The sequence below is a fragment of the Xyrauchen texanus genome, chromosome 1 (genome assembly GCF_025860055.1).
Source record: "Xyrauchen texanus isolate HMW12.3.18 chromosome 1, RBS_HiC_50CHRs, whole genome shotgun sequence".
Classification (NCBI taxonomy): Eukaryota; Metazoa; Chordata; class Actinopteri; order Cypriniformes; family Catostomidae; genus Xyrauchen; species Xyrauchen texanus.
Window position 1 is genome coordinate 13,155,492 of NC_068276.1, and position 14,577 is coordinate 13,170,068.

At 37.6% G+C, this 14,577-nt stretch overlaps 1 protein-coding gene across 3 annotated transcripts in view; it reads left to right on the forward strand.

Moving 5' to 3' along the window:
- The window catches only part of LOC127618976 (furin-1-like), a 139,087-nt gene that overhangs the window by 116,786 nt on the left and 7,724 nt on the right, over nt 1–14,577 (forward strand). For all 3 annotated transcript variants that reach the window (XM_052091870.1, XM_052091722.1, XM_052091786.1), the window contains 7 exons: nt 3,339–3,551; nt 6,055–6,155; nt 6,508–6,611; nt 6,876–6,993; nt 10,656–10,835; nt 10,920–11,044; nt 12,392–12,520. In XM_052091870.1, the coding sequence (XP_051947830.1) occupies nt 3,339–3,551; nt 6,055–6,155; nt 6,508–6,611; nt 6,876–6,993; nt 10,656–10,835; nt 10,920–11,044; nt 12,392–12,520 (970 nt within the window). The remainder of the gene's footprint in view (nt 1–3,338; nt 3,552–6,054; nt 6,156–6,507; nt 6,612–6,875; nt 6,994–10,655; nt 10,836–10,919; nt 11,045–12,391; nt 12,521–14,577) is intronic.

Genomic DNA, 14,577 nt, shown 5'->3' on the forward strand with positions numbered 1-14,577 from the left:
TGGAAGTCCAAATAGAATGAAGAACTGATAATGTCAAATATATTGGATATGTAAGCAAAAATTCTCGTGACTGTGAAAATTGAAAATGAAAAGTCTGAAGGTTTCTCTCTTTATACTATTTTATCATGGCATGGTAAGGTTTAATGGAGAATCATTGTGCAAAATCTTTCTCTTTCGAGTGAAACGTGGGAAAGGGAGGTTTGTCATAAAACTTAACAAAAAAAGTACATTTATTTGTTCCCATGAGTCAACTGTCCAATGTCATTTTTAAACTCAATTATCAAAGGAAGAAAGAATATTGTCAAATGAAAAAAGAAAAACCAAGGTAAATAAAAAAGAGGATCCTTTGGCAAATGAATGAAGAAAAACTGTTGCCAAATGCTTTGAAAAATGCAATTTAAAAAGGTACATTTGAAAATGACTTATAAATGTGCTATTTTATTGTTACATTTAAGTGCATTTTAAACATTAAATACATGATTTATTAATGCAGAATTGTATTGATATAAATTTTTTAAATGTGATTTAAATATATGCATTTAAATGTCTCTTTATTTGTCCTTTTATACATTTTGTTTATTTACCCTTGTTTTATTTTCAAATTAATAGATTGATCATTTCTTTATTTTTTTTTAATCGGCACTCCAGGGCTTCCACTAAAAACACAGGCTAGCTAAGTTTTAGTCTAGCCGTATTTATCCCCTTTTCTGGTGTCCAAATCATGAGTGTTGAGTGTGCCAACAGTCAGATTTGTATGGAAAAGGCCAATGCAAATGAGACCCTGATCTATGTAAACACTGTGCCTGAATGGATGCCCACAATCGTGCAGGTGCGTTCATTAACAAAGAGTAAACACTCAAAGGCCAAAACATTGCGCTTCAGATTCTTTATATTAGCTATATTATTGCTGTTTTGTTAAATGTTGTAAGGAACAGTAAAACACCGTACAAAGAAACAAATGATCAAAGGTAACAAGCAAACAACATCTGAATTGAATTATTTGTAATGTTGGCTTTTCCTTGTGGAAGATTTGTGCGATGGAAGTCATGTGTCTACTTAAACATGCCTTGTTAATGTGGTGTGTGCATTTTTCACGAACTCATTATTGTTTCTCACAGCTTGCTTTTGCATTATTGCTGTTCATCTAATAGGTAGACCACAAAAGCCTGTTGCTGTTTTTCTTTCATTTTTGCTGGCAAATGAACATGTATGATAAAAGACTTAAGAACATTAGCATCGCCTCACTAAGACTTTTCAGAATTGTGTGGCCTGGCAATAGAAGCCGTGATAACACTTTAATAGTCCATGATGCTTTTAAAATGGTTTTTGCAGAAAATGCATTCCAAACTCCACTTACAGGAATGTTTTTCAGTTGTTTTGTGTATCTTCATTGTCTTGGCAATGTAGCTCATGCATCTGGCTTTTGGCACTTTAGTTAAATTTTGCCTGCAGTGTTGGGGAAAGCTACTTTGTAACTGCAGCTTTTCAAGCCACAATCAACTCATAATTTAAAGTATTTCAATCACAGTCAAGTTACTCTTTTTAAATGAAGTTAGCTTCACAAGTTACTAAAAAAAAAGTAGCTAACTAGTAGCTATAAGTATAGTTATAAGTAGGTTATTCACACTTTTTTTTTTTTTTTTTAAAAGTAAACTACATAAATAAAACAGTGAAACATCATCACTTTGCATCTGTCCACTGCATACATTTTTTCTTTTTTGTAAAATTTGTGAAAGGGTCAGCTCAAATTTCCTCAATATTTCTTTGAAACCCAGTCAACTTGAATATTATATTATTGTAATATAATAATAATAATAATAATAATAATAATTGTAATAATTAATTTTAAACAAATGTATTAAGGCTGTTTATTTTTTAAACAATTTAATTACATCACATGCCAGTTAATTAACCCAATTATTCACATAGATACATTTTTGTTAATAAAGGTCCCCAAATAAAGATGATTCAATCTGAATTATACATAATTCAATCAATTATAAATATGAAATAATATATTCAAGAGATATTCAGATATAAATATATTATTGTGGCAGTATAGAAAAGCGTTCATTAGACAATACAACAAAAAGTAGCTTTTGAAGTCATTTTTTTTTAACTATTGAACATTCCTGTCGAAGGCAGTTAATTTCATCAATCTGTCCTCTTCTCACAGGATGTGTTTGTCTGTGCTATTATTGTCGATTAATTTGCATATGCATCAAACATACATTACTGAAGCACTCACTGGTTTTCAGTGTCATAAATGCCACGTTTTTAGTACGCTGTGTCAGCTTAAAAGAAGTTGAAATTTGAAAATCATGAGATCCCTGTAATTCTGTCGCTTGAGGTTTGTTGAGCTGCACTGCCCCCTGCTGATGTGGCTCATAAAACATGCACTTGAAGCTTAAAATGGTCAGATGATTGGAAAATACAAGTTTGGAATAATATACAGATTTTGCTCTTATGGAAATAAATGGGTACTTTTATTCACCAAAGTTACATTCAACTGATCACAATGTATAGTCAGGACATTAATAATGTGAAAAATTACCATTACAATTCAACTTTTTAAACGAGTTCTCACCAAAAAATCCTCCACGTGCAGCATTGACCGCTTTGCAGATCCTTGGCATGCTAGCTGTTAGTTTGTCCAGATACTCCGGTGACATCTCACCCCACACTTCCTGTGGCACTTGCCACAGATGTGGCTGTCTTGTCGAGCACTTCTCACGCACCTTACAGTCTAGCTGATCCCACAAAAGCTCAATGGGGTTAAGATCCATAACATTTTCTGATAATCTCTTGTCCAATGTCCGTTTCTTTGCCCACTTTAACCGTTTCACTTTTGTTTCAAAAGTGTCTTCTCTGTGCAATTCTTCCCATAAGGCCTGCACCCCCGAGTCATGATTGTGTTAATTTATTTCAAAAAATATTTTTATATAATAATCACACTAAATTAACATGTTAAGTCGACAGTCCTAATTATTGTTTAGTAATAATGATTATTTTTTATTAGTAATTTATATCTATTATAATTTCATAACTGCTGTTTGTAGTTCAGTTTACAACAGCCTTTTAATGCAGTTAAATGCTCTTGTGTCATATAACCACAAGGAAAAACTTTCTTGGTATATTATTTATTTCTTTATTCCAAATTTTGAATCTGCCATCTTTTCAGCTCCCACTGCCTCAGTTTGAAATTAAAGTTTGTCATGGTACACTGATACTTTTAGGAAAATATCTTATTCATGGAAAAGTAACACTGCGTGCATGAAGCTGTGAATAAAAGAGAAGGGCTTTTTCCAGTGATGCATATTTCTCTTCCCCCAATATAGGGCCGTGGAGGACGGGGCTCCATCTTCGTGTGGGCTTCGGGTAATGGTGGTCGTGAGAAGGACAGCTGTAACTGCGACGGTTACACCAACAGCATCTACACGCTGTCGATCAGCAGCAGTACGCAAAACGGTAACGTGCCTTGGTACAGCGAGGCCTGTTCCTCAACCCTCGCTACGACCTACAGCAGTGGAGGCCTCAATGAGAAACAGATTGTGAGTGTCTTTCAAGCCTTGAGAAAATCCGCAACAGTTATCCTTTAATTTAAGAAGTGCCGTAGCAAATGTAATCCTAAAATAGTGGCTCTCAAAATGGCTGGAGATCAGAAGGTAAACCGCTAAGCCAATTTATGAAAAATGGTTCCAACAGCTTTAAAGAACTTAAAGGCTTTTTGGCTGTCAGTGAATACTGCGGACACTAACGGGGGAGATGGATGTTCTCCTATTCAGGGCCCATGTTGTGTTTTATAACATTGAATCTAGTGCTCAAGTGCTTTTGCAGACCTCGGAGTATTTCAAAAGCACGAATATCCCTGTAATTCTAAACAGCAACCTCTCACTATCACAGCACGTCTTGGTTTCATAATTCTCCTTGTATTGTTTCTTAAGCAAGTCTGTGGTTGTGTTTTCCCTCTTAGATTACATTTTTACTCTACTGATGGTTAGGTTTGAGGATTGGTTTAGGGCATATTGTAAATAAACTATGCATTCCTCTTAACTGTATTATGTCATTTACACTATAATACATCTCTCTTTTGGCTCCACTCTGGACATTTCACCTTGAAAATGAAGCTCACACATGCCCATACGTTCAACAACACTTCCAGCTTCTGGCCACTGTGGACAGTGATTCTAATTTTGGTAAACACAGACCAAATTCAACTGAAGAACTTTCAACCTGCTGTCTGTCTCAGAATTCAGTAAAATGAGATTACGTCATACAGATCGCCTAGTCGCGTGATATAGAGTTGTAAATGTCTCAACGAGTAAAATGCAATGTGCACTCATACCACAGTATAGTAAGTAAACGGTGTATTTGTATACTGTATGAAAGCACCATTACATATTTTTTTTTTGCATTATCTCTTGTAACTTCATGAAACAAACATGACATGAAAAATACAATTACATACAGTGCATCCAGAAAGTATTCACAGCGCTTCACTTTTTCCACATTTGATTGTTACAGCCTTATTCCAAAATGGATTAAATTATTTTCCTCAAAATTCTACAAACAATACCCCATAATGACTACGTGAAAGAAGTTTGTTTGAAGTCTTTGCAAATTTATTAAAAATAAAAAACTTTAACCTAACCCTTTGTTGAAGCACCTTTAGCACCAATTACAGCCTCAAGTCTTTTTGAGTATGATTCTACAAGTTTTGCACACCTTTTTTTGGGCAGTTTCTCCCATTCTTCTTTGCAGGACCTCTCAAGCTTCATGAGGTTGGATGGAGCGCATCAGTGCACAGCCATTTTCAGATCTCTCCAAAGATGTTCAATCGGATTTAAGTCTGGGCTCTGGCTGGGCCACTCAAAGACATTCACAGAGTTGTCCCGTAGCCACTCTTTTGTTATCTTGGCTGTGTGCTTAGGGTCATTGTCCTGTTGGAAGATGAACCTTCGCCCCAGTCTGAGGTCCAGAGTGCTCTGGAGCAGGTTTTCATCAAGGATGTCTCTTTACATTGCTGCATTCATCTTTCCCTCGATCCTGACTAGTCTCCCTGTCGCTGAAAATCATCCCCACAGCATGATGCTGCCACCACCATGTTTCACTGTAGGGATGGTATTGCCCAGGTGATGAGCGGAGCCTGGTTACCTAAAGACATGACGCTTGACATTCAGGCCAAAGAGTTCAATCTTTGTTTCTCATGGTCAAACTCCAGACGGGCTGTCATGTGCCGTTCACTGAGGAGTGGTTTCCGTCTGGCCATTCTACCATACAGGCCTGATTGGTAGAGTGCTGCAGAGATGGTTGTTCTTCTGGAAGGTTCTCCTCTCTGCATAGAGAAATGCTGGAGCTCTGTCAGTGTGACCATCGGGTTCTTGGTCACCTCCCTGACTTCTCACAAGATCGCTCAATTTGGCCTGGTGGCCAGCTCTAGGAAGAGTTCTGGTGGTTCCAAACTTCCATTTATGGATGATGAAATCCACTGTGCTCATTGGGACCTTCAATGCTGCAGACATTTTTCTATACCCTTCCCCAGATCTGTGCCTCGATACAATCCTGTCTCGGAGGTCTACAGACAATTCCTTGGACTTCATGGCTCGGTTTGTGCTCTGACATGCACTGTTAACTGTGGGACCTTATATAGACTGGTGTGTGCCTTTCCAAATATGTAAATTTGAAAAGATTTCAAACAAACTTCTTTCACGTTGTCATTATGGGATATTGTTTGTAGAATTTCGAGGAAAAATATGAATTGAATCTATTTTGGAATAAGGCTGAAACAAAACAAAATGTGGAAAAAGTGAAGCGCTGTGAATACTTTCCGGATGCACTGTATTTGGCCCCTGCTTAAATGTCTATGGGATTTCAATGTTTGTAATTTTCATTTGCGAGGCGAAAATCTTGTGTGCTAGAAAAGCAATGGCACACCTCTCTTCAACAAGCCAAACAACTTGAGGGATCATTCATGTCCCTTCCCATTAGGGACAATTTCCTTTTCCTGTGATATCTGAGATTTAATTGGTTGTTTTGCTCCACTTCCTGTTCCAGATCACTACAGACCTCAGGCAGAAGTGCACCGACTCCCACACAGGCACCTCTGCCTCAGCTCCTCTGGCAGCAGGAATTATCGCCCTGGCCCTGGAGGCAAAGTAAGTCATCCGAAACGTGGTTTGACTTGATCAGTGTCCTCCTTATCAGTGCGTTGATTAAGTTACCTGTGTTTTCCCAAACAACATGGTCACTGGCTCAAATTATTTCATTTCAGAAAAAAAAAATTGAGAAGCATTGAATGGCCTTTGTTTGTGTCATTTAAAAAGAATTAATGGGTAACAGTATAACCTTTAGGACTCTGTCTACCTGTGGCTATCCATGACATTTATTAAAGGGCAAGAGTAATAATCTTTTAGAGCTATGCTAACTTTTTTGCATTTCATTCCCCCATTTACTGCAATTGTTTGAAAGACATTACCTCTTTGACTTGAATGTGTTCTGTCTCTGTAGTAAAAACCTAACCTGGAGAGACATGCAGCATCTGGTCGTGAGGACGTCCAACCCTGCTCACCTCACCACCAATGACTGGAAGACAAATGGAGTGGGTCGCCAAGGTTAAAGCTCATCTTATTGCCTTTCAATAGCCCCATTGCCTCCCTTACCTTTTGGATTGTCTCCAGTAGCACAGTCCAGCTTCTTGAACATTATGTGATTTAATCGATAATAATGTAGTTGGCTATGCCAACCAGCAAGCAGAACTAGATCTCTTAAATATATCTACTTCTTTAATTCACCTCTTTACTCAATGTCAGGTTTTTTATGGCCTATAAAATGACTCTAGTTACTTTCAACAGTATTGATTATTCTCTCTCCTACAGTAAGCCATTCATATGGATATGGTCTGTTGGATGCTGGGGCCATAGTGGCTCTGGCAAAGAACTGGACAAACGTTGGACCTCAGCAGAAGTGTGTCCTCTCCCTGGTGTCTGAACCCAGGTAAATTTAAACCCTCTTTACAACATCAAACTGTGCACAGCCTTGATGGAAAAGTTCACCCAAAAATCAAGATTCAATAATTATTTACTCAACCTCATACAGCATTTTCTAGGACTGACGTATACCAGCATCCACATACTCTAATTTGGTTTATTACGTATATTCAATTAAAGGTGTACTCTGTATTTTTCTTTCCTCATTTAAAATTGTTACCTCCTAAAGAAATTGTAATTTTGAAACCTACGTATGAAATCATAACCACACATATGAGATGAAGACTCCAGTAATACCAGTAACCTTATAAATCCTTTTTTATTCCACTTGGAGAGGGTCCCCTCATGAGGGCTGCCATATTTGGATCACATGACCAGCCGAATACTACTCGCTTAATTGTCAGTTACCATACTCTTATTCTATACATTTACTAAAGGATTAAGTTACTCATGGCTGACTCTGAATAATGAATTTGTACAATTGCATCAAACTGCTATGTTTGAGGATGCTGCATCCATGCCTCTAGGTGTCAGTGTAATTCCAGGATGACATGAACAAAAATATGCATACTGAATATGCACCTTTAATATATAACATGATTGCATTTCATATTTGCATTTTTACTGTAAAGCAGCAAAACAGCCTTGGTGAGCAGAAGAGACTTCTTTTCTACTTTTGTACATTATCTGTTTTATATTCTGGTTTTAAATTTTATATTCTGTACATGTAAGTATTGTGATGTTTTATGTGGGGTATATGTAATGTATGTTATTTTATTTGTTTACCTGCCCAGGGACAGCAGATGTAAACTAGCTATTAGCTAATTCTGGTGCAATTACTTTTAATTGTGCATTGTCCCTGTAAAAATAAACAATAAAATGAAAATGAAAATTTTAACGGTAGTGTAGGTCTAAAATTAAGTAAAGTCTTTATGTAAATAAAATGTATGATCAGATTACTTCTTTTAACTTGATTTTGATCATTAAGTCTCCTCACATTAATTCTCTTTCTGTCACATTCCTCATTGATAGGCCCAGGGGAGGGGTCTTTTGTCTCCTCAGGTGTGAAATACAATCAATATTCATGATCATTCACGCCTCCTCGCATATGACATTTCTAACACTAAAAGTGTCTTACAAAAGTTCAATGACTATATTGTTTTGTATGAATAAGTGATCAGGATGGTTTTCACATCATTTTGTAGCAAAAACTCAAGGCTACAAGATCCAATTATCAAAAGACCTGTGGACAAATGTTTAGTGTGTGTTATATGGACTTATTTCAATGACTTAAACATTTTGTTTTTAAAAAAAAAAACATGCATAACTGTTATTTTCTCAAAAATACAAACATGTGCATTGCTCACATATTATTGTAGCCCAGTTTGTGCTGAATACAGTGTTATCAGACTTTAGCCATTAATGTGTTTTTAAGCAACTGAAAAAAGCACAAATGTCAAGGCATGTCAAAACATCTCTAGGGCCCAAAACATCCTCAGACCCCAGAGGGTTAAGGTGCTATGTGAAACTAACACAATATGAATATCCTTAATTTTGTTTTGCCGTTCTAAGTTCTTGCCTGGGCGGCCGTCGAAAACTTTCAATGCAGGAAAAATCCAGTCATGTCATTTCAATCTCATTTTAGATGTTAGGTAGAATGTTTACACTTATCTTTTCCAAACAGTGAAAGTGAACTGGGATGCTGTCAGTTTCAAGGACGAAGCCATGCAAGGCTTATACGATACTTCTGCTTTTGAATCCATACGATAGCTCTCAAATCTCATTTACGTTTATGTATATTCAAACACCGGATGTTGTGTGTCTTATAACCAATCACAGCACTACAAATGTGGAGGTGTTAATGGGGGGTTTATTTCAGTCTTTGCCTTGTTCAACGCTTTCTTATGGCTTCAGAAGAAATAGAATTTGAGTTTGTTAATTTTAAGCGTTTTTTTTGTCTGGAGTTCAACAGCTTCAGTGCCTGTTTACTTCAATAATATGGAAAAGAAAATCACAGTGCAGAAGAAAGCCAGCCATACCAGTTGAACCTTTAAACCATCATAGATCACATTGTACAATTCTAAGAGTTTCTATACTAACATGTGGCAAAAGATCAGAGACCTTAGGCACACACAACTGGGGTGATCTAAATTTAGTGCTGCCAAAACAATCATGGTAGGAGAGAATAAACAAGAAATACGAAATGAGAGGTGGGCACACTTGTGAACAAACCGTTACTTTTGATGTTCCATCTTGTTTAAATATAGAGGATGGAGCTGCACAACACGAATTAAGCTTTGGTGCATGAAGCATCTCTAATGAGCATGTTTAAAAGCAGTAATGACTTGCGGATGAGCTTGCTTATATCCCTGTTCGTCACACTTCCATCGCTTCTGACATCTTGGGGACTCAATCCCTCAAAGTGCTTCTCCTTGAATCTCTTTCTCTTCCCCCAGCATTTCATGTCGCTCTCGAAAAACTGCTCTTTTTTTTTTTTTTTTTTTATCCTTTCCTCCAGTTATACTTTTTGGTTTGCCAACTTTATGGAAAGATCAAGGGCTTTTGGAGCAAAGCCCAATTTATCATGCTGGTTGCAGCAGTCACAGGGCAAAGTGATTACCTCTGCCTCGCTTTGGCTCTGCTGTGCATTTCGTCAGTTTTCTGCAAGCACCATCTCTGACTTGATGTGTTACATGCACCGAGGGGTTTATGCTGTGCCTCTCTCCATTCCTCATGGACTTGACAGAGACTGTAACCTGTCATTCGGTCTCACTGGCTTTAAGCTCTATTTCCATTTTAACCCTATCTGTCGAACAGGGCCGGACTGCTCTAAGCTTCTCATGGGATTGGGTTTAGTGAGGCAAGAGCCTGGTGCTTAGCACTTGTAGGGGGTAATTGGCGGCACAGGTCTAAGTCTAGCTGAACCAATCACAGTCTCAAAGAAAATGTATATATTTATTAGTTTATTTAACAGGGACAATGCAGCAACATTACTACAATTTCAAGCAGCCGATGCTCCACATACAGGCTTCTAGCCAAAGGTTAATTGAGAAAATTATTTGCAGATCAGGATTTTTCTAGACAGTTATAGCCCCTAATTCAGTAAGCCATTCAAAAGTGTAATTTTTTTTTAATGTTAAATGCCTTCTCTTATCCCAGTTTGATGTGCAAATCCACCACAAGCCAACCATTAATAAGTTGATTCTCAATGTATAAATACTGGCGCATTTAAAACTGCTGTTTTTTTGAGTGGTCCGACGGATAAACTTCTGGCTCAACCAATGGCGTTTGAATTTTGGTGGTACTAACTGTTCTTGCAACCCTCATATTTAGGATTAGGAATTTAAATAAACCCCCAACACTAACTTCAGCGTATACCTCATTTGTGTCACAAACGTCAATTTTATCTAAATCCTTAACTGGTTTAGGAGAGTGCTTTTACTGTTCTGAGTGATCAGAGTTACGGTTTTTAAATGACAGACTTGCATAGAAGGGGCCTTAGCCATTTGAAGGTGGGTTCTTTTGATGTTGTAAGCAAAGACCTTTGTTCCATGCATGCATTTTTACTTCGATTTACTGTCATATTGATTGAAGTCAATTCTGCTTAATTGTCAGTTGTAGAACCTTTTGGGTTTATTGTCTATTTATTTATTTATTTATTTATTTTAGGAATATAGGGAGTCGTTTGGTGATTACTAAGACTGTGGATGCATGTGCTGGGACACCTAAATTTGTGAGCTCATTAGAGCATGCCCAAGCCCAGCTCACCTTGTCCTACAACCGCAGAGGAAACCTGGCCATCTACCTGATCAGCCCACAGGGCACTCGATCCACATTGCTTGCACCCAGGTTAGGCCCTGACACAATCTATGCTCCCTTGAAGGACTTACAGTAGATTTTAACTCTAATATTCTGAGCCTCTTTCTCTCTCAGACCCCACGATTACTCCTCTGAGGGCTTCAATGACTGGGCATTCATGACTACTCACTCCTGGGATGAGGACCCTCGTGGAGAATGGACCCTAGTGATCGAAAATGTAGCTGGATCCAGCGACTATGGTAACCACTTTTCTATTGCAATATGTGGTAAAGGCCAGAGCAGTCACAAGGAGATATCACACCAGGAGAAGGAATGGCATTCCACAAAATGGTTCTAATACGTAGAGGTGCAAAATGTGTAAATAAATTGGTGTTTAAAAGCACTCATAAAAACAAGGTTACATAAACAAACTAGCCCTGTTTCAGGTACTAAGAGCAGTGCCAACTCCCCTCCTTAAGCATCGGAGGCTGGAGTATATTGCACTCATAGCAGCTAGCAACCTTGTCCATGTGCTCCCAAATACTCATCATCCATCTTGTCTTTTCCCCTAGTGGCAGCTGGCTTAAATACAACATTTTCCTGCCATTTTCCAATTGGAGTATACCATTATTTTAAAATGAACACTCACCTACCCATTCTTGTACAAAAAATCACCTTAAATAAGAATGAAAGATCAAATGAGTTAAAATTACCAATAAATGGGATGGATTTGATGGAAACATTTGCACAATAAAACCCCAATAAAATATTGCAAATGAATGAGTGAAACAAGTCCTTTTGGTGCATTCAAATCCTGTGGTGAGACCGACTCGCAGGCTCTCACTTGCACAGCAGTAGTGCGTTCCATTCCACCATTCTGAATGAGAACTCTGATCACCACCATTTCACATCAAGTCTTGGCACCCACTTATACTCAAAATTATTGAACAATTAATTATTGCCATCTTGTACCAAACATCAATGATTTGTAGTGCTGGGGCTGGTGGGTTAGCATACATGTTACCGTACAGTGTTTATGTGGGAGATATGGGTTCAAATCTGGCCTGCAACATGTCCTCACCCATTTCCTGCGAATTGCTTACCAATGTTTTCCTGTCCCTTTTCTACTGTCTTTGTCAAAAAATGGCAAAAGCCCAGAATAATAAAATAGAATGTAAACTGTGGTTTAAAAATGATTGAAAACAACACCTCTGACTCTGGCCCAGATTAAAACAGACACACTTTTATGCACTCACTGACCATTTTATTAGGAACACTATGGTCCTATTAAAGTATCCAACGTGGTCTTCTGCTGTTGTAGCCCCTTTGCCTCAAGGTTTGACATGTTGTGCATTTTGAGATGCTATTCTGCTCACTATAATTGTACAGATGGCTTATCAGAGTTGCTGTAGACTTTCTGTCAGCTTGAACCATCTTCAGTGCTTTATCTTCATTTTTAAGTGTCATGTAAATGAATAAATGTAATTCAGTCTGCTGATTCAGAGATTTTACAGCATAATAAGACATGTTGATTCAAAACCTTTTCTCAGTTTATAATCTTATGTGCATCAGTCAGACTGTTTGAACTCCCTCTCTCTCTGTTGTAGGCACTCTGACTCAGTTTATGCTGGTTCTCTACGGCACAGCCTCCAGTTTATCTGGACCTTTCACCCCAGACTCCAGCCAGACCGCTGACATTAGCTGCAAAACCTACGACCTCAATGCGATCTGTACAGGTAAGCATTGATGGTGAAAGTGCGCCCCCTGTCAACTCTTAGTGGTACTTGTTTAGCTTCACTCATTAAAAGTGATAGTGCGCCTAAAAATAAAAAAATTCTCTAATTTTCTCACTAGTATGTTGTTCCAATCCTGTAAGCTTCACTTTTCTCTGTGGAACACAAAAGGAAATGTTAGGCTGAATGTTGGAGAATTCCATTCTAAACATAGTCTTAGATTTTGTTGAATATCAGAAAAGTAGTCAGAGCAGCTGATATAATAATTAAAAATGTTTTACTACAGTACACTTCTGCATGTGTTGCTTCACAAAAATATTTTACTATTGTTTGTACAAAATTATCCATAACAGTTGTGTATATGACCTTGGTAATCTCCCCACTGATTAAAAGCTTTAAACTAAAGCTTGCATGAGGTTTTTTTGTAGTTCCCTTTTGCTTGTTGAGTGTTTTATGCCGGTCATGTCTTAGCAGTTCAATTGTGTGTTCATAACACCATTCTAGAATTAGTTCACAATGCCAGCTGCATTGGCAGCAGTTTTCAATGCAGCTGTCCAGTTTCGCCTACGGCCATCCCCCTCTGTGTGCACTGACTGACAGCTCATTCTAACCTCATCACACACACTGACCCTGGCATTACTCTTTTATCAGCTCTTTCCCTCTCTCCTCTCACCTCATCTTTCGGATTCTCCACTGGCAGGCTTCTCCTTTTTTGTGCGTTCCTGAATGCAGTCATTTAAAAATTCAGCAAATTTTCCACTGCAGTCTTCACCCCTTTCTCACTCTTCCCCCAGATAGATAGATACATTTACCTGCTTTAACACTTTATCCATCACAAAATAATTTCTTAAGGCTTGTTCACACGAAATGTGATGCAACTTAATCTTGAGCAGACCTTTTGACTAATGATCTAAAGTCTGTTTATTCTGGCCAAGAACAACCCATTTAGACAAGGAGGGTCTGTCTGATGGTAGTCACCAACCAGTTAATTTTGTTTATGTACTGTTTTTGTCAGTTCAGGTCATGTTTATTTGTATAGTACTTTTCACAAAATACATAAAAGCTTTACAGAAAATCTAACTTTAATGTTTTAAAGTCCCTAATGAACACTTTCATTGGAAAACTTCATAAGAAATCATGCCTTAATGTTTTTGTCTTAAAACCCCCCAGTGGACAAGCCAAAAGCAACGTTGGCAAGGAACAACGTCATAAGATGTTTAGTTAGTGGAGTGAGAGAGAAAAATAAAAACCTTGGGAGAAACCAGACTCTGCTGGGGGAGCCAGTTCTCATCTGGCTGTACAGCTTGACCATAATGCTGATATTAGTTAGCTACTATATGTGTAATACAAGTCATGTATTAAAGGGATAGTTCAACCAAAAATTAACATTTTCATCATTTACTCACCTTCATGCCATCCCAGAGCTCCAAAAAGCACAAAGTCATCATAAAAGTAACTCCAGTGGTTGAATCTATATATTCAAAATCAATCAAATCAAATCACTTTGTCACACCACCATGTACACAAGTGCAACAGTGGGTGAAAGTCTTGTGTGCAGTTCCGAGCAACATAGTCATGAGTGACGAGACCTATACCAATTTACTATAAACAACATATTTACACAACACAATTTACATATAAAATGTACACATAATTACACAACACAATAATAATATACAATGTACAGTAAACAATACACACAATATAGAATACACATACATTTAAAAAAAGTATATAAAGAGTGTGAAACAATATATACAGTAGTTGTATTGTAAAGAGAATATAATTTATGACAGTCCAGTGATATAATAGGTGTGGGTGAGAAACGGATACAAATTGAAGTCATTTTTAATTGTAAATTCTCCACTCAGTAGGGGACAAAATGCACAAAGAATGTGAAAGTAGAGATTTGTAGTAAAAAAGGAGTTAAATATTGACCCGTTTCTCACACCTATCATATTGCTTCTAAAGACATGGATTTAACCACTGGAGTTGTATGAATTACTTTTATTTAGTTTTCATGTGCTTTTTGGTGTTTCAAAGTTTGTCAACATTAACTA